Source organism: Pelobates fuscus, chromosome 9 (assembly GCF_036172605.1).
Source record: "Pelobates fuscus isolate aPelFus1 chromosome 9, aPelFus1.pri, whole genome shotgun sequence".
Taxonomy (NCBI): domain Eukaryota; kingdom Metazoa; phylum Chordata; class Amphibia; order Anura; family Pelobatidae; genus Pelobates; species Pelobates fuscus.
Genome location: NC_086325.1, coordinates 139,263,741 through 139,288,920, shown reverse-complemented (window position 1 = coordinate 139,288,920; position 25,180 = coordinate 139,263,741). Strand labels below are relative to the sequence as shown.

At 41.1% G+C, this 25,180-nt stretch overlaps 1 protein-coding gene across 1 annotated transcript; it reads right to left on the bottom strand.

The window, feature by feature from the left end:
- Positions 1–3,777: 3,777 nt before the first annotated feature.
- On the bottom strand, positions 3,778–24,886 carry FAM3A (FAM3 metabolism regulating signaling molecule A). Its single transcript, XM_063432550.1, has 10 exons — positions 24,803–24,886; positions 20,916–21,078; positions 20,723–20,833; positions 20,489–20,512; positions 19,894–20,017; positions 18,025–18,083; positions 17,038–17,088; positions 8,419–8,503; positions 5,589–5,715; positions 3,778–4,914 (listed from the first exon to the last, which is right to left on the bottom strand). Exons 2-10 carry the CDS (start codon positions 20,926–20,928, stop codon positions 4,816–4,818), a joined length of 693 nt encoding a protein of 230 aa, XP_063288620.1. The 5' UTR covers positions 20,929–21,078; positions 24,803–24,886; the 3' UTR covers positions 3,778–4,815.
- Between the last annotated feature and the right edge of the window lie 294 nt (positions 24,887–25,180).

The window sequence follows — 25,180 nt, the reverse complement described above, 5'->3', positions numbered from 1 at the left end:
GCTTTGGCTCGGAAAATTGTGCTGTATAGACTTCGGTTTCTAGCTCTGGGCTCCCCTACCTTGTGCTGGCACCCAAGTTGGAAACACAGACAGCATGACAGGGATGTAGGCCATGATGTCTCCCATCCTTTCATCCTTATGAACAACTGTTGACACTAGTGATGTTTAGAATCTCTAACAGTAGGTTTCCGCACAGGCGTCATTTCACTTCGATCAGGTATTAGGGTCTGTCTTAACCTCCAATCTACTATGAGTTAAGACTCATTCAACTTAATTACGATTAGTGGGGGGGGGGGGAGGGCCTGGATCAGTTTCGCACTGGGGCCCCATGGATTGTGTGTACGCCAATGTGCAAACATTAAATGTTTAATATTTTATGGGAAAATCTTAAAACATTTATAGTTACTCATAGTGCTTACCATTAGAAATTTGAATTTACTACAATCCAGGGTTTAGTGAATACACTCCGGGATCTGTCTCTCAAATGTTGTGGACTGCATCAATCCCGATTCTTTTTTCTAGCATTATGGCTGTTACGTTATTATGGGAGATGTAGTCTGGAGTGCCAAAAGTTGTAGAGTGTCAAGATCTGTGTTTGCAGTAAGTCCCATGTAGAAGCAAAGAACAAGCGATTGGAGCCATAAGAGATTTGGTATTCAGTGTAAATAGATTGGGACAAATGTTAAAGGGACACTATATTCACCCGAATAACTACAGCTTAATGTAGTTGTTCAGGTATGATCTATAGCTCCCTGCAGGCAATCTAATGTAAACACTGTATTTTCAGAGAAAATACAGTGTTTACAGTGATTGATAGGAATACCTCCAGTGGCCGTCACTCAGACGGCCACCAGAGGGACTTCCTATCACGCAGGGCCCTAAAAAGGCCCTGGACACGTCAGGCGTATTAAAATACGTGTGACGTGTGCAGGAGAGAGAAGGCACTGTTTGCGCCTTCTCTCTCCAGCCTGTCAGCAGAGGTGAGCTGTCAGTCAGCTCAGCTCGCGGCCGCTCACCCCGCGCGCATGCGCGGTAGTGCGCTCAGGACTTCAGAGGGCGGCATAAATGCTGCCCTCTGAAGTATGTGCGCATGTGTGGCGAAGCTGCGCATGCGCACAAGGGAGCAATGACGCTTCCAAATGGAAGCGTCTGATTGCTCCCTGCTCGTGCCCGCCTATTTCGTCATTTTGACGAAATAAAGGGCGTGCGGCTTCACGAGGCTCCCGGCGCTGGAACCAGGTGAGTAAATTCGGCTGCCTGGAGAGTCCCTTTAAAAACAAAGCAGTCACCATGGAAACCAACTGAATGGTTTCACTTCTCCCTAGAACTTCACTTTTTCCATTCTAACACACACACACAGATCTATACTCTCTGAACTAAACCAAGAGAAAGAAGTTTTGTTTTAGTAAGCCTAATCAACTTGTTCCTATTTTCTACAATACTATTTCAGCTTTTTCACTACTACCACCAAATATGTATGGTAACATTTAGTAATATATCTTCCTACCATTAATACAGCACATTTTTCCTTCTATTTTTTTTTTTTTTAGTACTTCTAACATTCTACTTTAACTTCTGGATTATGTTATACAGGACAACGGGCCTCTATACAGTTAGGTAACCCATCAGGCAGGCTTCCGATGCTCTTCGGTATTGAGTGGCTCGAGAGGTCGAGGCACTCAGTAAAAAAATAAATAAAATTTAATTTAAAAAAAAAAAAAAATTCCTACCCTCCCTATGGACTTACTGATCGCCGCCGTTCCCCCACCGGCGATAGGTCTTCTTCTGAGGGGGGACTGTCTGGGCTCAGCCCAGACAGTCCCCCACTGGAAATTAGGACCCACAGATTCCACGTGGCCGCTCTAATAATATAAATGTAATTTTTTTTTTTTATAAAAAAACAAATAAAAATGCTACCTTTCGCAAGCGTTTGTAACGAAGTGGCTACTACAAAAGACTGGACATACACCATTTTGAATACCCTGAGTTATCTACATTTGAAAATGGTATGCCATGATGGGGTTATTTCACATTCCTGGGCTACCATATGGTCTCAAACGGCAACACAGACCCAGCAAACCAATCTGGCAAACTGAATTGGGCAAGAACTATTTTGACCCTGTAACTTTCCAAAACATCATAAAACCTGTACATGGGGGGGTATTGTTATGCTTGGGAGACTTCGCTGAACACAAATATGAGTGTTTAAAACAGTAAAACTGTTCAGTTTATGTGTAATAAAATGCAAAAAACAAATATGAACTCTAACTTTGGAAAGTATTTGTGGCTAAGTGGCTACTACAAAAGACTGGACATACCCCATTTTATATACCCTGGATTGTCTACTTTTACAAATGGTATGACATGATGGGGTTAATTTTCATTCCTGGGCTCCTATACGATCTCAAAGGCAACATAGGCCCAGCAAACCAATCTTGGCAAATTTCAATGTGCAAACATGGAAAAGGAGAAAGCCCTACATTTGATCCCTGTAAGTTTGCAAAAACCCATGAAACCTGAACATTGGGGGCACTGTTGTATTCAGGAGATGTTGCTGAACACATAATGGGGTGTTCTTTGTCAGTAACACATAACAGGAACTGAGAACCCATGCCTAAAGTACAATGGGAGAGAAAAATAACACAAAAAAACGACTACCCAAAAGTTTGACAAAGACTGGTGGTAGAATTAGTGCATGGAAAGTGTTAAAATACCACCATTTGAAATACCCTAGGGTGTCTACTTTTCAAAAATATATGGTTTGATTGGGGTAAATTACATTGTCCGGCTTCACAAATGTCCCAAATGGGAAATGGGTGCATGATGACTAGCTGTGAAAATTCCAAGTAGGAAAACTGGAATGCGCACCCTCCAAATAAGGTATTTTAGCCCCCACAGAACTCGACAAATATATACATTGGTGGTATCACTGTACTCAGGAGATGTTACTGAACACATATTGGGGTGTTTTTCGGCAGTAACCCTTAAAGTTCTCCAAACATGTATTCTGAAATTGCTATGTGTGTCAAAAAAAAAAAATCACCAATTTTTTTTTTTTTTGGCATATTGGTGGTAAAATGGTTGCATGAAAAAATTTAAAATATCCCAAGTTTAATACCTTTTGTCTTCTTTTTAAAAATATATACATGTGAAGGGTTATTCAGAGATTCCTGACAGATATCAGTGTTACAATATGTAACATATGTTAATAAAAAAAAAAAAAAAAAAGGATTTTGAAATAGCAAAGTGATACTTGTACTTATTGCCCTATAACTTTAAAAAAAAAAATTAAGAACATGTTAACATTGGGTATTTCTAAACTCAGGACAAAATTTTGAAACTATTTAGCAGAGATGTTTTGGGGCGGTTGTAGATGCGCAACAGATTTTTGGGGTCAAAGTTCAAAAAAGTGTTTTAAAAAAAATATTAATCAGATTTTTTACCTTTTGTATAGTAAATTATATGACATGATAAAAAAATTGTATCTTTAGAAAGATCATTTAATGGTGAGAAAACTGTACAGCTGAGGTGCAGAACTGTGACACACTTCAATCTGAATGGGTCCACTATCATATACACAAATCAAAATTAATTTAAGAAAGAAGCACTTGTTTTACTTTTTTCTTAAACGGTACTAATAAAAAAATTTATGTAATCGCCCCCAGCAATAGGTTGCCTAGGGCTCTATGTTCATAAACAAAACCAAGTATTGATTATATGTCTGAAAACAAACAAAACAAAACACACAACTTTTGAAGATGTGAAGAATCCAGAAGAAAAATTTCAAAAGATAAATTTTATTTTGTAAAGACATTAAAAGTTAAATAATTCTTTGTCAATTAAATTATTTATTGGACAGTACAACTGACATTGTTTTAACCTTGTTAAAAATTCATGATTGGGAAAGTACCTTCAGCCTTTTCAATAACCAGTTTTCGTACACGAACCATTCTCGCTTATAATTAATGCACACACCCCTTTCTCTTTGAGTCAGATCATTTGCAGCAGCACACAAGCACTGCTCCGCTCCCACTGAGTCACACAAACACTGCTTGACCTCATCAGGAATATAACAATGCACTCTACAATAATTATAAGCATGTGTATATTTTCTCTGTCCATGTTTTTAAGTTCTTTGGTGAGATCTATAAAAAAAAAAAAAAAAAAAAAAAAAACAAGAAAGAAGAAAATCCACAAAATTAAGAATTTAACCTCAATATCATTTTTTTTCCAAACAGAGAGAAATTGATCTCCATATGCAATGCCTTTTGTTAAAAACAAAAACGGGGAATTACGTTTTTCGGAGCTCTCTGATAAAAAAAAATGATTCACTGAAAAAAATTTATATATATATTTTGATGTTCCTTTTGAAGTTGAAGAAATATTAAAGCTTGGTCTCAGATGTGGATCTGCAAACAGAGAACAATACTCAATGTCCCCTTGATTGTAAGTGGGTGGGGTACAGCTTAAATATTATAGTTGTGAATTTGTCAGTAAAGTTTTTTTTTAAATTTGGATTCTGCAATCCTTAGGAGTCCAGCGAAAAGCCAAGATGAGTCAGTGTTTGATTTAGAAGATAACATATCTCAAATGGTATCCTCATTGGTATGTGACCACAAGTGTCCAACAGATGGGAGAGAAAAAGGCAATGTTGAAAGAGATCACAGGTCTGTATTCGGACAATACATGTCAAGAGTCGAAAAGGTGCAGAAAACGACCCACACACACCAATGCACCCACGACAGCAAGTCCAATATATGCTATATATATCTAGGGTGATCTTTGATGTAGATGCATTTTTTCCTCGGTCGTTTGTCAGTCGGCATCCAAAGTGCGCTGGGGAATGCAGCCCTCCAACTCTACGGCCTCTGGCCAACCTTCATACTTGTTGCTGTTTTTATTGTTCTTGATTAGCTGAAACAAAATTTCATTAAAAAAAAAAAATAATTACAAAAATAGATTTCTCTCTTTTCAAAATATGTCCCATTTTAGAGTTATATTTAAGGTAAAGGACGGACTATTTTACCTTATGGCTATGCTTTACAAGTGGTCCTCACTTTATGACCTAAATGTCTTGCGACGGCTCGCACTTACGACCAGCTCTCTAGCGTGGGGATTCAAGGTATTCCCCACTTTAGAGAGCTGGTCTATGTTCGGGGAAGTTTTCCCAAACCTAGATTCGCGGGATTCCCTGCACTAGTGAACTGGTCTATGTTCGGGGGAGTTCGTAGACCTGCTCTCTTGCACATCTTCACGTACCGACCAATTAGTTTTGCGATCAAGGTCGTAAGAACGGAACCCGGTCGGTAAGTGAGGAGTGTCTGTATGTAGACTCCGTTACATTGTAAAGTAGCTTCCGGTTGCTTGGCCATCCTTTTTCCTCATAACCCACCATTATAAAATATCTCTGTTGGCTTTAACCAAGAATCCCATTAAGAGTGGTGCCGATGGCAAGTGTCAGTACAATGTTGAATATTCAAAAATTGAATTATTTTGATTGACGCTGTTATTTATAGATGGATTATCTGATCTTGCTACTCGTTGCCTAAGCTAAACTGAAAAAGGAAACAGAGGATAGAACTTCCTACCTGTTCAAATGGACTTTTATCCTGTATGCCTTTTGCTCCCACGAAGACCCAGCTGTCTCTGAATCCCACATCTTTAATTGAAGAGCTACCGAGCTCTGCTAACATTTTCCTGGCATCTTCGTTCATCCTTCGACAAACAAATGCAAAAGCCAAGAACAAAATTTAATCACACTATATCCATGTTTTAGGTGAGGCTGTCAAAGGAAGAAGTTAATAAACAAAAGGTTTCTCAACACATACTTGAAAATGTCACCTGTGGAATTGAGATCATTGCATAAAACAGGGATTGACAGGGAGCTAATATGGAGACACTCTTCCATGACAAAGATACATACAGTGATGTGGATTTCGCCATTAAAATGTTTTTTGTTTTGTTTTGTTTTTAGAAAAAAAACACAGCAACAAAAAAAACAACAACATATTTGTTAAACAGAGGGTATCAGTAAAACATAATTTTAAAATCCTATGGAGTGACAGTCTACTTTAAACTACCAAGGATGTAAGATGGAATTATTCCATGGTTGTTCTACCTTTAATGCTGATTTTTACCAGCAGGAACGGTTTCTGTATCATTCAATACCTGAGGCTTACCTCTGTCAGCTGTGGCCACAATTAGTTGTCTCACGCTGACAGTTGAGCTGTGTGTAGCGTTCAAAGTGAACGCTGCACACAGCGATTTCAATTACCACGGCTGAACTTCTGTGTTTAAAGTCATTGTCATTTACTGTGTTATTATTGACGTCACCAAGGATTCTCTCTAAACAGAGGTCAGACCTGGCAAAGTCTCCCTGCAAGCCTCCTACAGTGCGATCACAACTGGGCTTTGTATGCCCAGCGCTAATAACTGTGCGTGATTGGGCTTACAGGGAACTTAAAAGGAAACTATAGTGCCAGGAAAACAAACTTGTTTTCCTGGCACTACCTTCATCCTCGGTCAATGTCCTCCACCCCTTCCCCCGCGCTGCAGAAGGGGTTAATAGCCCCTTCTGTCACTTTCCTGGGTGGGGCGCCGATGTACTTCAGCTCCGCCCATGCTCCTCCCCCACCCACATCAGACAGCAAGAGAGACCTCAGCAACCAACTATATATATCCCAAGGTGCTAAAAGTTTGAGCCCACTACAAACGGCTTAGTACCACATTTTATCCTATTTGATGGTAACTTGCATGTGTGTGATATTACATACATTTTTTGTGTGCTCTCACCAAATCGTTTATTCACTTTTAAGCAAGGGAGACCTAATGCAATGGCAATGGCCGCGCTCACATTTGGATTTTCCTATAGGGATTCCGGTGGCACTGGAAGTCGTCATGCATAGTGTGAGGACGTCCAGCATCATTTAGGCGACCAAAAGTTGCCCGACCATCCAGAAATCTCTCTAGTGGCGGTCTGGTAGACAGCCACTAGAGGTGGAGTTAACCCTAGCAGATAATTATTGCAGTTTATAAAAACTGCAATTATTATATGCTCTGGGTGATGGGAGTTTGCCTACAGTGTCCCTATAAAATCATATTGTGATAGTCATGATATGATTTAGGAGCGGAGAAGGAAATAATCTCTCACTCATGTTGTGAGTGCACAGTGCTCATAAAGTGAATCCCTCCAACACTAACTATATGGTTAAGATAAAGAGGCATCTTCACTTTTCTCATTTTATAAAAAATCCTGCCATTTGGCACTGTAACTTTGCATAAAATTACCAAAGATATGTAGGGAGTATTGTAGTATTCAGGAGACGTAGCCAAGTACCATTAAGGGAATTTTACTACAGTAGCACACGTGAGATGTAAAAAGGTATGCAGCAGGGGCGGAGCCAACAGCCGCACGGACTGAACGTGTCTTTGCAGAGCTCCGTGAGTGCAATAAATAAATAAATTTAAAAAAAAACAAAAAACCCCCCCGCTAATTTACACAATAATACCTACCGCACCAGCCTAAAAAGTAAGCATCTTGCCTTGCTGCAGCTATAGGGCGCAAAAGTAATAAGTACCGGGCGGAAAAAAAAAAACATCCACGGGCAATAGTGGCGATCTGTTGTGGAGGCCGCAGAATCCCACAAGGCTTGTCATGCCACCCCTCTCGGACGCTCCTTCCCGGACGTCCAGCGAAGAGTCCATATCAGACTTGCGGAGTCCGGAGTTATTGGCGGACACACGGAGACTTCCACAGCAGGGCAGTCCTCCAGTGAATAAAGAGAAACTGAAGGCCTTACTGGAGGATCTCTGCTGTAACATTGCGGGAGAGATCATCTTATTTAAAGAAGAAATTAATGGCGTATCCGTGCCAGCATGACGCTGAAATTAACACTGCTGCCCAAGAGGTCTGAATTACTGGTCTAGAGCATGAACTGACCACACTCAAACACGACTCGGGCCCAAACCCAGCGACAAGTAGCAGCCATGGAGGACTATAGTGTAAGAATACAATTTTGTATTCCAAACACTCTAAGTTTCCCTTTAAAGGAACACTTTAAGTACCATAACCACTATGGTATGGTACCATAGGCTTGCACTAGCAAAAGGATCCGAATTGCTCTACAGAACAAACCAGGACCATGCAGGACTATGCTTAATCGCTTAGAGCGTCACAGACAGATTCACCTAAAATGGTTACCAGCTCCAAAAGCAAAGAATATATAATTTATCATATAGATAAATTATACCTTCAATTGTTGTAGATGCTGTTAATTGCTTACATTCTTCCTATCTGGCATTTTAGTGATGCCATAATTGGCACTTTGTCAGTATATCAATGTCAAAATGGAAAGATAATAAACACTCTGATCCTATAACCCCCCTAGCGAACGCGAGACCATTTGGAATTCCACTTACTTTGTGGCTGGATCATCATAAGAGGCTATTAGCACCAAAGTCCCTTCGTGTATTGGTCGCAGGAAACTCAGGAGGTTAGATACATCTGGAGAAGGAAACAGCAGTTACTTGCCAATATTCATCCAATTCAATTACCAAGATTACCTACAGTATAAGACAAGCTATTAGGGATTGGATAACACACGAGCATGGAAGATAGAGAGTGCGATATTGTAGATCAGATCTGTTGCGGAAGCAGTAAATGTTCTGCCTCTCCTGCACAAGTATGGAACCATGTAACCAATAAGACATTCTCCAGGAGCCACTCTGTGAAGCATGCAAAATCAAATTCAGAGTGATCAGATTATGTCTGGGATGTAACCTGATCACAGCACAGTATTGTCAAGCAAAGGAAACCTTCTTATGTAGACCTTAGGGTCACTGACTCAAGAGCTCTAGATGCTTTTCAAAGGGATACTTCAAGACCCCTAAAGCACTTTTGCTTGCAGATTTCAATATAAAGCGGACATTTTTTAACCTTGTTACACAACGAGCATGGAAGATAGAGAGTGCGATATTGTAGATCAGATCTGTTGCGGAAGCAGTAAATGTTCTGCCTCTCCTGCACAAGTATGGAACCATGTAACCAATAAGACATTCTCCAGGAGCCACTCTGTGAAGCATGCAAAATCAAATTCAGAGTGATCAGATTATGTCTGGGATGTAACCTGATCACAGCACAGTATTGTCAAGCAAAGGAAACCTTCTTATGTAGACCTTAGGGTCACTGACTCAAGAGCTCTAGATGCTTTTCAAAGGGATACTTCAAGACCCCTAAAGCACTTTTGCTTGCAGATTTCAATATAAAGCGGACATTTTTTAACCTTGTTACACCACCTTGGCTGTCAGACAACAGTCCTGGTACTTCCTGGTTTTCGTTAGCTCAGTGGAGCTAAACTCAAGAGGCAGGGAACTGCCTAAAGCACCTGCTTTGCAAAGACTTCTCATTGAGCTGCATTTGGAAGTCTGTGATTGGACAGACACAGAAAGTCTGGGCGGAGTTAGAAGGGGAGGGCTTGCAAAGGCAGAAGACAATAGACCTAAAGCTTCTTCCAGCTGTCTTTAGATATATTCCCAATGGAAAGTTCAAATTTTACTTACTGTAAATTAGTTTTTCCTTATGATTAGAGGAAGCGAACAACAACTGGGATTTCCTCTAATCTGGATCGGAAAGGCGGACAGGTGACCTAAAAAAAAAAAAAAAAAAAAAAAAGGAATTCCAAACAGTCATAGAACTCCTCCCCGACTCCTCCTCCTATAGGTACAAGAACCCTGTTAAGCAGTGCAACCCCAGAAAATACAAAAAAAGCCATATAACTGCAAAAAATATTATAATAAATAGAGTGGGAAATACGTGCACTGCCTCTAATCTTAAGTAAAAATAAATTTACGGTAAGTAAAATTTGAACTTTTCCCGATAGTTTAGAGGCAGTGCACAACAACTGGAATAAATCATTAATCCCTTAAGAGAGGGTAAAATATCACTTCACCACAGCTTGTAACACCTAACGCCCAAAAACAGAATCCTCAGAGGCCTGTACGTCTAACCGATAATGTCTAGAGAGGATATGAAGAGAGGACCAAGTCGCTGCATTGCATATCTGTGATGCCGAAGCTCTTAAAGTCCATGAAGAAGCTACAGCTCTCGTAGAATGAGCTTGCAATTTCAGAGGAGGAGACAACTTGGACGAAATGTATGCTTCAACAATACAGTCTTTCATCCATCTTGCCAACTGAGCTTTTGATGCCATAAGACCCCTGTTTTTCCCCTGGAACAGGATGAACAACCGGTCAAATTTTCGAAATGGATTAGATTTCTCCAAGCAGACCTGTAAGCAGTGTTTAACATTCAGGTAATGGAATTTACGTTCTGTCGGATTAAGTGGGTTCGGACAAAACATGGGGAGAACAATTTCTTGATTCATAGTAGATGAATTAGTCACCTTAGGAAGAAAGGAGGGATGACGTTTCAGAACAATCTAAATTAAATTTATCTAAATGAAAACCAGGAAAGGTGGAGAAGAGGCCAAGGCCTGAAGTTCCCTTAGACATTTTACAGACGTTATTGCAACCAAGAACACATATTTTAAAGTTAGAATCTTCAGACTCACGGAATCCAAGGGTTCAAAAGGAGGTTCACACAAAGCAGTCAAGACCATGTTTAACCCCTTAAGGACCAAACTTTTGGAATAAAAGGGAATCGTGACATGTCACACATGTCATGTGTCCTTAAGGGGTTAAATCCCAAGGAGGAACCAGTTCTAAAGAACCTGGATATTAGAGCATCTGAAGCCAAATCTGGAATACTAAAAACAAAACAAAAAACTAATAGATATTTAGACTTTAAGGGTAGCCGGACAGAGGCCTTCAGCAAACCCTAGTTGAAGGAACTTCAAAATCTGAGCAAATGGGGCAGAAAGTAATCAACACTCATACCAAGACACCAGGAGCAGATTTTTTTTTCCATATTCTGGTGTAAACCGCAGGAGTGGAATCCTTCTTAGCAACCAATAGGATGTAGATTACTTCAGGACTCAGTCCTCTTGAACTCAGGATCTGGCGTTCAGATACCAGGCGGTTAGTTAGATTTTCTGAAGGGTTTTCAGAGGGACCAGATTGTGTTCCAGAATGTCTTCTGACATAGGCAGTTTCCAAAAAAACATTTTTGGAGAGGTTCAACAGGATGGAAAACCAACTTCTTCGATGCCAGAAGGGGAGAATTGCAATAATCGTTGCTCTGTCCCTGATGATCCCTTTTAAAGAATACGAAGGATGAGGATAACTGGAGGGAAGATGTATGCCAGTGGAAAATTCTACTAAATAGACAAAGCATCCAGGAAGTCGGGAGCGTCTGTTGAACTGATGGATGCAAAACTTTCCGTCTTTGTGTTCATTCTTGAGGCCATTACTGGATTTCAAAATCTTTTCATCACTTCCTGAAAAATTAGAGGAGAGATAGAGACCAATCTCCGTGTTTCAGATGGTTTCTGTTGAGTGCGTCTGTCAGAACATTCTTTACTCCCTTTAGGAGAACCGCAGAAATTGAAAACAGGTGTGGTTCCGACCACTTCATAATGTCGGTGCATAGGTGTTCCAGAGGAATTAAACGCGTTCCTCCTTGCCTGTTCACATAAGCTACTGCTGTTGAGTTGTCTGACCTTATCTGTGTGTGTGATGCCCTTTCAGAAGACTTAGGAAGCAGAGGAGAGCCATCCAAATTGCTTTTAGCTCTCTGAAATGTGAAGATTTCCTTGAATCTTGAAGACTCCAAACGCCTTTTGACACTTTTCGACCCAAATGAGCACCCCATCCAATACTTGAAGTGTCTGTGGTTACAAACAAAAAATCTTTTACTTGGAAAGATAGACCTTCTGAAATGAAATGTTATCCACCAATGGAAACTCTGGAGAGCCGAGGGATTTAGGAGCATGGACTGGTCTAAGGCAGCGATCTTTCGGTTCCAGGAAGAGAGGATGTTCTTTTGCAATGGCCTCATATGTAATTTGGCCCAGTTTACAGCTGGGATTGCAGCCGTGAAGAGGCCCAGAAGTCTCATTATCATAACCCTCAGTTTGGTGATCTTGTCCCCTGGTAAGAAGATCTTCATCTGAATGGAGTCTAGAATAAACAGCAAAAACTGGATGATGAGGGAATTAGTTCTTATTTCTCTTCGTTTATGATCCAACCATGATCTCGCAGAGTGATAGAAGCCCTTTTGACGAAGCAATAAGGAGCCAGTCGTCCAGATATGGGACTATGTTGAAACCTTTTTTTTTCCCCCAGTTCTGTAGTGATGACCACTAACATTTTTGTAAAGACTCTTGGAGCGGACGAAAGGCCAAAAGGGCAGAGCCTTGTACTGGAAATGCCCTAGATGAACCTGATCTTTTTTTATGGCAACCTTAAAAACGCCTGCTTTCTTCTGTAATACGCATGTGCAGATAAGCGTGTTGTAAATCGATGGAACATAGCCACGAGCCTGGTTGAATCATGTGGGAAGCGGAAACTATGTTTTCCATGCAAAACTTGCTGAACCACAAATTTTACTATCTTTAAATGTAGAATTGGACAGAATGAGCCATGTGTTTTTTGTTTTTTTTGCACCAAAAATAAGAACCTATGAATTCTTCTTCTTTTGGAAGAATTTCTACTCCATTTTTAGCCACAAACCCAGAACTTCTTGAAGAAGCACTGCAGCAACCTCTTCGGACTGAACGGAGGAACAAAGAAAAGCTGTGAAATTCTATCTTGTATCCAAATTGGATTACTAACAGGACCCAGGTATCTGTAGTAGTCATTTGCCAAGTTGAAAAGAAATGTAGAAGTCTGCCACCTACTGGCATTGCATCAAAATCTACGTTCTTTATTTTCTGAAAAATTCCTTTTTCTTGACCGGAGAAAGGTATTCTTTGATTTCTCTTGAATGAGAACCTACGAAAGGAATTTCTATAGGACTGCTTGTTTTTGTCGGAAAAAGGTCGGTTTCCTGAAATTTTTTTCTTTTCTTCAGGCAATGCCTTTTTACCTTCTACCATACTCTTAAGTAGGTAATCTAGAAGCAAGCCAAATAGCCAACCCTGCTCAGAGGGAAGGTCACACAATGCATTCTTACAAACAGAGTCAGCGCACCAACTTCTTAACCATACTGCACGTCTGGTTACATTAGTAAGTGCCATCACATTGTCCGAAAGCTTAAGTGCTTCAGAAGAAGAGTCGGGCAAAAAAAATAAAAAATCAGCCATCTTGATGTTTCTCAAAAGTTTAATGGGATTCTCTTAGATTCCCCCAGATAAACTTTCTCCAAGGCGTCTAGCCAGCATCTTTGGGCTTTAGCTACTGACGTACCTGAAAGGAGAGCCATACATTGGGCAGTTGAACTGACAAACAGCTTTATTAAAGAAGACTCTGCTCTTGCATCATGGAGACCACTCGAATTTCCATTAGGAAGTTTTCTTTCCCCAGTTTGGCAATAGGAACATCCACCTTAGGTAAAACCTGTGCCTTGGGGTCTTCTTTAACCGCAAATATGGTCTTGAAATTTCCCTTCCCTTAACATAAACTGGTGAATGGAAGCATGGATGGGAAAGGATTTACGTTTTCGCTTATCCTGTTCTCTAAAAGACGATTCTTCCAAATTCATAAAGGCAGTAAACTTCTTTAATAAGTTTAGGCAGATACTGCTCTGGAAAGCATCTGTCCTCATCAGAGGAATCACTAGATTCTTCTAAAGAACAGGTATTAGAAGAGAATTTTTAGCTCATATCTGGAACCTCAAAACGTGCCCTCTTCCTTTTAGAGGGAGGGGAACTTGGTTGAACTAAAGACTGAGCTGATACCAGAATGGCCTCCCTTAACCCCTTAAGGACACATGACGTGTGTGACACGTCATGATTCCCTTTTATTCCAGAAGTCTGGTCCTTAAGGGGTTAAAGGTCTTCATTGAGCTGAAGTGGTCTGGGTGCCAACTCCCTCAGGTTTTAACCCTTCACATGTAAACATAGCAGTTTCAGAGAAACTGCTATGTTTACATAGCAGGGTTAATCCAACCTCGAGCGGCTGTCTTCCTGACAGCCACTAGAGGCGCATCTGCGACACTGGATGTGAAATTTGCATCCAACATGCAGAACGTCCATAGGAAATCATTGAGAAATGCTTTCCTATGGACTGTTTGAATGCGAGCGGTGCATTCCACTCCACTCGGGAGCTGACATCGGTGGGGGAGGAGAGGTCACCAGCGCCGAGGGAGCCCGGCGCTGGATTAAGATAAGCTGCTGAAGGGGTTTTAACCCCTTCAGCGCCACGGGAGGGGGCACCCTTAAGGTACTATAGTTTCAGGAAAATGGGTTTGTTTTCCTGACACTATAGTGATCCTTTAGGTCCACAAAGGTCTATTGTAAGCTGCTCTAGAACCAAGTCATAAATGACGAGACTTCCACTTTCTTAGCTTCGTCCGAAGCTTCTTTAGTAAAAAATACAATAGATTTGTGAACAAAGGTTGTGAACAGGAGGAACACATCAAATGCTTTGTCTTAGCAATGCATTTTCCTTTTTCTCCATGCTTATCCGTCTGCTCAAGGTTAGACATACTAGAGGAAGAGGGGGGAGAAAATTTTAAAAAATGTCTTGCTGGAGAGAGGAAAAAAAAATGTATGAATCAAGAGAACATTAAGGGATCAACTAAAAAGTCTTACCTTAATGGCCTCTGAGTGTGCCGAAGGGCAGATGAGAGCACACTGACACAGATACTGCGGGTACCTGGCAAGCAGGAAGTTGCTGCTGGGATTTATATAGTGTTCCCATCCAAGATCCTAGTTTGCCAATAGGAAATAGAGAGTGAAAAAAAAATAAAATAATAATAATAATTTCACTTTAAATTTTGCGCCTGATTCTAGGTGATCGTTTCTCGCATGTTCAGAGCGCTTCATGATAACCCGATAGAACACAACACAACCTGTGCAATGCGTTCCATCCTAGGACCTCCCAGCATGTGTGCGACACGCACCCTCGCCATTTTCGGCACCGAAAGTCGGCAGCATAAAAAGCGGTGAAATGCAGGCGCCCAGCTTGCTTTTCACTTCTTTGGAAGAAGTCCCGCTTCTTCCCTGAAAAGTAAACAGAGCCCTCCTCGGATAAACCGACTCACCTTTGTCTACACGTTAGTCACCTCCTACCCTGCCGAAGGCAAGCAGAGAACTGGGGTTGCACTGCTTGACGGGGTTCTTGTACCTATGGGAGGAGAAGTCGGGGAGGAGTTCTAGGATTGTTTGGCTTTTTTTTTTTGGGTCACCTGCCTGCCTTTCTGATCCAGATTAAAGGAAATCCAAGTTGTTGTGCACTGTCTCTAATCTGGAGGGAAAAAATGCCCAATTAAAGGCATGCATGTTTTCATTGGGGGTGTATCTACTAACCAATGATTTTCTTGTGTAATTGGACATTGGCATGTCCCTTTAACATGGTAGTCAGGATTGCACATATTTTTTCCATTAAATATCTCCAAAATAGATTAAAACAGGGATGTGTCAGGGAAAGAGCCTAGCCACGGAGCAAAGCAGACATGTGGTGCCTGGGCTCCTGAATCCTGGGTTAAATTTGGGCCACTTACCCCAACTGTTGAGCAGCAATACCCCACAGTAGTTGCCTCACGAGTCGGGGGTACACTCCTCTATGCATCGACACCTTACTCAAGGCGGCATGATGTCGGAGACCTGAGCTACCCTGTTGCGGCCTGCAGTGGAGGGTCCAGAGGAGATGCGGACAATCATCCTGGACTCCCACCCGGCAAGCTGTCGGGGCTGCTCTCCTAACCCCCCCCCCCCCAAGGAACGGCGGGGGTCATCCAGGTCCTCACTGGGCTGTGTGGACACTCCTCAACCTGCACTCCCTTGCAGCACACCGCAGAGACCTGCACAAAAGTTGGCGGCATCCTTCCTACCGGTCGGACAAGACCTAAATCACTTCGAGGGCCTGTCCCTAGCCCCACAGCAAGCATCCTGCTGTGACTCAATGTCATCTTCCAGTCCTTCTGGGCGAAGATTCAGGCGCGTCACCGTCCCGGCGGACCACGGCATCGGGAGGTACACAAGGGGGGTGAGCTTAGAGGGATTACTACGTTTTCACAAGGGGTCTCCGCCACTAACACGCCTCCCAATACTGCCCCTTGCCTTCCTAGGCAGAGAGCCATACGAGGCACAGCCTCACCTACATGTGCGGAGAATAACACACCGAGAAGATCAGACCTCGTGGAAACCAGATGCAGGCCCTCACACAGGCCTGAGGCCGGAAGAGCGCAGTGTCATGACGTGAATAAGCCGACCTCTACCTGAACCAACCGGGCTGCATGGACTACCTACAGGACTTTCAGTTGGCAACTGTGAGCCCCAGACCCTGCTCTTGACTGTTCGATGCTTCGGCATAGGCTGACTGTCCGCTTGTCTAAAAGGGCTGTTCCGCCACACTCACCCTGGGACTTACCTGCACGATGTTGAGGCCAAATGGTTCCATATAACCCTTGCGGCTACTATAAGCTTACCCAGAGCTGACCCTACTATAACCACTCTCAATGTTTGCTGTGGCTATAATTTATCATATGTTTGCTATCTAATACTTAGCTATCAAGCATAGCCAGGTGCAGCCACCTTATATTGATGCACAGTCCAGTGACTTTCCACATGACCGAAAAATCCACACACGTCCAGTTAACGTCTAATTGAACTTATATGGGGTCAACCTTAGGTGTGGACGTTACTAAGCATGTCGCATACAACTACCATATTATCTTAACCCATAGTGATCACTTAAACGTCATCACTCTTGTTTACTATATTTCTATGTCTAGCACGCTTACTCTATGCAAATAGAGTTTAGATATATGTACATAGAATGTTCTTATTTCTTCTATAAAATTGTGCACACCTCCCTAATACCCCAAATGTAACACATGATACTATGCCCGAGGATTGCCGTCGGGGTACCTCAAGCTTGTCTGTTATAACCATACACTGCAAAAGTAAAGAATTTAAAAAAATGGGGATAGGGTCAAATAAACCTTGCAGTGCTCCTTCTATGGTTTCTGTAACTCACCTCCATCCCACATGTCAAATGATTTGGCCTCTATAAGTTCTCCATTTACTCCTTAAAAAAACAAAACAAAATAAATACATCTCTTTTGTGTCAGGTGCGTTTACGAATACCAACACTTAGTATTTGCATATATCAGCAGCAAGTCACATTAATGTCAAATAGTCATTTTTAGTGGTCAATATCAATATGAATTTGGAGAGTCATGTCTATTATTACTATGGCTGCATAAATTTCGGGTACTATAGTTCCCTTAACCTCACGTATTATCGGTCTAAACCCCCTTTCTATAGCACAGTATTCCAGTCTGCCTAACAGAAGATGACCCATTTGAAGTCACTAATCAAGTCCGACTGCACAGAAAGTGTCTACATGCATGCTTGTATACACACAAATTTTCAGTTCAGCAAACCAAGGAGGTCAGAGGGAAATAAACAATGCACACACCAAAAACCATTACCAAACCCTCTATTTGAGAACCCATACTCCTAATTCTACATCTATAAGTAGTGAGAAAACTTTCTTGAATACAGCACACACACAAAAAAAAAAAAAATTATATATATATATATATATATGGCTCTTCTGATTGTTTTTAAAATTAAATAAAAAATATATTAAATGCTGCCAGTATGCAACATCCTACTTTTCAAAGCCAACAGGGATGATTGGTGAGTATACTGTAAAATTAAATAAAAAAAAAAACAACAAAAAACAACCCTGAAAATTCAGTGCAAGAAAAGGGTGTTTGAGACCCAGGCTGTGACTGGGGAATGCAACACTACACGTTCAAGGGGTTAAGAAACCATGTTCAAATGTACCTCACTTATGTTGCGGACACTCATATCAATGTCTAGTATCAATACCACTCAGTCCTCAAAGGCAATTGGCCGGCCTGACACTGTTTTATAAACAAATATTCTGTTTATTTCAACTATGCTTTGCTTGTCCATAGTCAGCAAGGTGTACAATGTTTTCTTTGTAACAAACCATTTACAAGAGCCACGTTTAGACCACGACCCACGTTATTACGGATGCTGCTCATCAACCTGTTAAATTAATAAAAAAAAATACATTTAAAACTATTAGCAGGAGGCAATTATGAGCAAAAATTATAAAAAAATAAAAATCAAAAGTTTTTTTGCAGAAAAAGGTGGAAAAAAAACAAGCTGTGTATAAACATATAAATTATATATACATATATACCCACATACACACACACATACACAATGAAAAACGTTTGCAAACAGAATTTCCTGTGTAGGTGGTTTGTGGTTTATTAAATACAGCGCATGACCAGAACCCTGAAAATTTATATGCAAACTATGAAGGAGAAATCATTTGTATAGAATCAAGACATCAAGCATAAACATACCTGTTTCTCTTATGTATATACACATTTACCAGCAAGTCTGCAAGAGCAATGCATCGACTGTGTTCTAACACACATATAGCCATGTAAGAATAAAAAAAAAAAATATGCAGATTTGGCTGTAAAAGCGATTACATATTCTAATCTTAACTAATAAACTTATATTGATTTTAGATTTGTTAAAAAACAAACAAAAAAAAACACAAGCTGTGATGTAGATGACTTGGAGAATTATTTCATCTGAGCCAATTTTTACATCTCAGTTTTCAATGCACTACAATGTGATATTTAGGGACTTAAACCCTAAAAGAAACTAAATAAACCCCGTAAAAAAAAGCATTGGCAAAATAAACTCATTTTGAACATAGCTTTTCCATGCTGCTTTTTTGGAACGCCAGTTTGGTTTATATAACATGTTGATGATGGATCCCGTTTGAAATGGATAAAATTATCCTAAATCATCAAAATTCAAAAGGCTCAAATAATTGTATTTCGGCACCCTGATGACAGCCTTTGCGTGAGAACCAACATGCACCTGTAGCCTCGTCAACATTATGTCAAACGGTTTCTTTTTCCCCTTTCAATCTATAAAAATATTTAATCAAGTCCATTATCTAGGATTATATTAAATCTTCATAGTTTTTGTGGTTGGATCCTAGATTTGAAAATTCTGAATAATAGAGGATTTGGCACAACATTCATTTCCAATTCAGACTTACACTTTAATATTTTTATTAGATGGTGCTGACAGCCATTAAAGGGACACTCCAGGCACCCAGACCACTTCTGCCCATTTGAGTGGTCTGGGTGCCAACTCCCACCACCCTTAACCCTGCAAGTGTAATTACTGCAGTTGTTATAAACTGCAATAATTACCTTGTAGGGTTAAGCCCTCCTCTAGTGGTGGTCTATCAGACGGCCACTAGAGGGACTTCCGTGTTCTTAGAACACGAAAAGTGTTTTGAACGACGCTGGACGTCCTCACGCAGCGTCGCCGAAATCCCTACAGGAAAGCGCGTGCTCAGCCATTGCCGCACATGCGCATTAGGTCTCCCCCGCCGGCTGACGTCGGCAGGGGAGGAGAGTAGGCTGAACCTGACCCAGCGCCGAGGGACATCAGCGCTGGACTCAGGTAAGTTACTAAAGGTGTTTTAAACCCTTCAGCAACATGGGATGGAGGCACTGCATTTAAATCCAAGCTGGAGTGTCATTTTGATACACCGAGGCAATGTGCACAGATTAATTTAGTAGTTTTGGCATCTTCATTGTCATGTAGACACAATACTGTCTAGTTCCACTGACATCAATTCGATGTCCGAGAATATTCAACAGATAAAAAAAACAAAATGAGAGACAACTCAATGCAAACAATCACCCTCATAGTACATTAATCCAACCCCTAGTCCAAATCTTTAGACTAGTCGAGCAGATACTCCACAGGCCCACTAAGAACAAACACATCCAGTCCAACAAAACCCAAGACTCACATTTGATCTTCCAGGCAAATCTTGGGTCCGATGACATTTGCAGCTCCACTAGTTATTCGAAATGCGAAGTGCTTTTCGGGGCAGGGCTGGTGAAGTCCACACTTATACCTTCTTGGACGGGGGTCTGAGAAGATAAAAAGAAAGGTGATCATAGAAAGGAAGAAGGTGGACATGCAAACCAAAATAGTAACATGAAGCAGGATTGTAGGTGGAAGGGAAAAGGTCAAGCAGAAAATCAGAAAGCAGGGGAAATTAAACTTGATGGGCACTGATTCAAAATTCTAAGTTAAGATTCCATTTCCACCCATGAACACATTAACTGGGCACGTTAGAGTTCTTTTTTTGAAGGCAGAAAAGGCTGTAGATCATCTAACCTTTTTAAAAGAGTATGTAGTAACTGTGAACATAGGGTGTTTAGGCTATTTGGCAGGTCTCAACCACAGCCCCATGATCCTGTAGGTTGTGGTCATGGATAACATTTGGATGAGGAGAGTGCAAAGAATAGTATACATGGTGATGAGACATGCGTGTTAGTGAGAAACAAAGACATTTACAACGTTATGGATCGGGAACCTCAAAAAAGGCAAATACTCACCTACTGTTGTACTCACGTCAGGACCTGTGCACAATGAGCCAAAAGTCAGAAAATATAGCAATATAAAACCAAACTATACAATCCACTTTATAGTTTCAAACTATAAATACCACTTTAATTATTATAGAATATAATGCTTTCGCTACACTTTGAGTACTACTAGCTAACACCTTTACTATCAAACATCTACATCGTTCATCATGTGCGAGAAGGGTCAAAGCTATTGAAACTCACCACCAAGAAGCTGCTGAATCCGCGGGAAGCCGGTTTGTGTCCCCAACATAACTCCAGCCAGTATCCATGTCAGACCCACGGTGAGAAGGACCACAATAATACGTATAGGACCTATGAGAATGGTACAGGGTTTAACCAAGCTGTGACCGAAAGAGTGCATACACTGTGATAGAGGTCAAGTACACAGAGATACCTGCTAAACGCATAATTGTGAGATGATGATGATGGTCGTCGTGCCCTGTGGTTGGGTTCCCTGGTCGTCAATAAAACACAGAAAGACGAGGTACAATAAATATGAGAGCAGCTCACTTTTCCATCACAAATCCTTCACAAGGCTTTCTATTCTAGATCGAATCCTACAACAAATGTGACGGAAAAATAGTTCAGTTTTGTAAAAAGGCAAATGCCTACGTCTTTAGAGGGGATTGACACGATCGATAGGCAGCAGGACAAACTGGTTTTCCTTTATCTGGATTATATTTGCTCTCACGTGATCTGTGGGTAGGTAGTAAAGTTCAAAATGAAACTTCTGAGTTACTACAACATGTTTTTACTTGCAAAGACTGATCCATACCAAAAGTCTTTCAATAGCCTCAAGACAAAGGACTAGACAAGAGTACCGTCCAAGGAACCTTAATGCGATAGTTTTTTGGCATCAGACATGTGACAAGTGGTTTAAAAAAAAAAAAAAAAAAAAAGTACTATATGTTAATTCTAAAAAGTAATAATTAAAAAAGTTTTAATTAAAAAAAAGTAGATAAAAATAACAAAATAAAATAAACAATAATAAACGATTTGCAAATAATGGCATATTCCATAAGAACAGAAGAAATCTAACAGATGGAATTTAAGATGCACACTTTTAATCCCCTTTATGTTAAGCTGTATACGGGCAAACTTTAGATTTTGTGTACAGTTTCCACTCATGCCAAGTTGTTTTAACAAAGGGACAACTGAGCTGTCCTGCATTCAGGAAGTCACCAAGAATGCACCACTGCTAAAGCACTTTTTTGGATCATAGCATAAGTTAGACACAGGGAAAAGCAGTGGTGTATTTTGATTTTTTGCTGCTCTAGGCATGACAGAACTCGGGCACCCCCTAATTTAAATTTGCCCCAGACACACATACTCACTGATTTGACACAATCTGACAGACACACACAATCATTTAGACACGCACTGAAAGACACGCACACGCTCACTGACAGACACACACATTCACTGACAGAGAGGCGTGCAGGATGGAGATCAGACAGGTGTGCAGGATGGAGGGCGTACAGGCAAGTGGGGAGTGGGTGCGCAAAATAGGTGGCGAGGGAGCTGTGATCTTCCTGCTCAGCTTCCTTGCACGTCGCTTAGTGATGCCGAGCGCCTGAGTGACGTTACATTCTAGCTCCCGGCATCACTGCGGGTCACGCTTCCTCCCGTCTGTAAAATAAACTGTCTGGGCACCCTGGGGGGTTCAAGGATGGCCAGCCGGCCAACTCTTAGGGCCCCCGTAAGTCAAGGCAAACAAGGTATTTGACAGGGCACTTGGGCGGGGGCTGTGTTTTTTGCCATGTTTGCCTTGCGCTAAATACAGTGCTGGGAAAATACTAAAACTATATTGATAAATAAATTAATGGAATAATAATCAGAACAAATGAATATTAAAATAACGGAAAAGTTTCAGCTCGATTTTTAATTTTCTTATTTATATATAGATTCACAATTTAGGCTTTTATGACAATCAATAATCAACCCTATTTGATTTAGCAAAGGTTAGCAAAAGGGTGGTGCGGCTGGAAACGCATCCAGGGCAGGGCATTTACAGGGCACAGGTGATTTCACAACCTACTGATAGCCATTAACTTAACGGAACGTGCAATTGAGAACAAGATCCAAGTATCTTACTTACACAGACTAATTTTCAAAACACATTTATTGAAGTTTAAAGGGTCATTCTAAGAACCCCATGCAAAGTGCTTGGAGTATCCTCAGCCTATTAATTTTTTTATTTGTTTTCTTGCTGCCGCTAAAGACAACCCACCAAGGCTGTCAATCAAGCAGCACAGTATGCCATTATATAGTGGTACATTACATCCCTTGCTCGACAACTTATTACATGGCCTCACACTGGTCCAGGATACTGGATTGCAACCTGTAAAACACATGGTATATGTCGCTTGAGTTTAGTTTTTACCCATAATGCCTTCCCCTCTTAAAGGGACACTGCAGTCCCCTAAGGCACTTCAGCTTGATGAAGTGCTTTATGTGTGAAAAGTGCATCCTCCCCCTCCTCAATTTTACAAAAAGTGCAGGTATCAATATAAAATTGGCACTCTAATGTTCCCCCAACCCCGTCTGTCAATCTGACAACCGGTTCCGGTTACTTGCTGGTTTGGTTAGTTCAGTGGAGCAAGGCAAATGCTCAGAGCACCTGCCTTGCAAAGACTTCTCATTGATCTGCATTGGGAAGTCTTTGATTGGACAGCCATAGATAGATAGTCTGGGCAGGGTTAAAAGGGAGGACTTGCAAAGGCTGCAAACAAGACATCTGCAGCTTTTGCAAGCTGTTTTTAGTTATAATCCCTATGACAAGACGCATAATGAACGCATGCATGTTTTCATTGGGTTATATCTATTAAACCGTGTTTTATTATTTATTTTTTTTAAATGAGAAAAAAAAGAGAACTGCCAGGGAGAACGAGAAATAATAACGGCATCACTGGTGGAGTGGCAAATATCAACCAATTATGCTAGGTATTTCTAAAAATAAAACTTAACTTTTAATTTATAGCGATTAAGAGGTGAAATAAGTCACCACGACAAAAAGAGAAGGAAAAGAAAATTCAAACAGAAAAAAAATTGACATATTTGCAAAACAATAATCCTGAGTGTAGCCATAATGCCTGTATATGAAAATCTGGTAGTTCTACCCAAATATAGGGATAACGAATACAGAGTCCAAAATGCCTGTTACTCCCAAATGGATGTATAAGAAATGCCTCCTTTCCCTAGAATAGAAATAATGAAAGAAAGTTGGAGATCGTAATTATAGACATTTTTTCCCTCAAATATATAGGGAGAGGTATTAGTAAATTTCTGTTGACGCCATTATAAACCGAACGTGAGCTCATTCGTGATACAGTGGCTATGACGTGTGCTTGTCAAAACCCCTGACGCACGTTTCGCCAATCTTATGGTTCCCCTGATTGGCAAAACGTGCGTCAGGGGTTCTGACAAGCACACTTCATGAGCTCACGTTCAGCTTTAAATGGCGTTAACAGAAATTGACTAATACCTGTTAAAGATTTGTTTCAGCTTTTTTGGGGGAGAAGACATTCGCCGGTGTTCCTGTGTACAGATGTGTCTTGGTAGAAGTATGTTTGGTAGGAATTACTTTCGGTAGCTAACTAGCTATGTAGGAGTATGAACTATGGTCTCTCCTCTATACGACATCAGAGGAAGAAGCTGTACTCTATTTATGAGCTATACACGCCATCCAACTCCAAACCTTCCCTGGTTCTAGGAATGATCCTGAGCTATATGATGTGTGGTCATATGTCTGAAGAACAATAACCGTGTACAGTTCCCTTAAAAGAACTGTGAGCGACAGGCCAGTAAACAGACGACTGAATCTACATGGTAAATGGAATTGCTGCAAAGTTCTAAAATACTTCTCTCCTTACAGGCGACGGTTTCTAAAATGTGCTAAAACATCCTTGAACTTAACATAAACGGCCTGATTGGCTGAGCTACTTCCTGGGTGCGTGAGAGTGCACTGCGGATGCTGTAAATCCTTTGGATTTGCAGAAAACACAGGAACTTTAATACATTTGTATTATTATTATTATTATCATCATGTTTAATGGGAATCACTTTGATCACTTCCAGCTTTCAGTGTCTTTTTAATCTCAAAGGGGGTTAAAACCAAACAAAACAGTGTGAGTAGAAGGTAGTGATGGAACTCTAAGTCTGGACTCTTCATTTAAGGGAAACCTGCAGTAGACGGTTGCTATGGTTACCAGGATAAATACAGGCTCAGTACAGATCCAGGGCTGGCCATGGAGAATGATAAGGACCAATGTCCACTCTTACCCTCCGGGGCTCCGGGACGGCTCCCTGTCTGTCCGGCTCTCCTGGCTCGCCCTTTCCGTTACATACCCGGAAGTATTTGTAACACTGTACCGGTGGATTGGTGAGAGCCTGGGCCCCGAACATCTGATTGGCTCATCGCGAACACCGTTTGTTTACAGGTCACTAGAGGGCGCTCGAGTCTGCGAAGCAGAAGGCGGCGGCGGCCATCTTGGTACACCCAGCTGTCCCAGTACCAAACATGCATGCTGTCCTCACACCTTGGAAGACGGGTCGGTATAATGTGACAGCCAATATATCCTGTTTGGGTTTAGTTCTAGAACTTCCGTGGTATTTTTTTTTTTTTTAAAGTATGGTATAAGATACCTGATGTGGTCACTG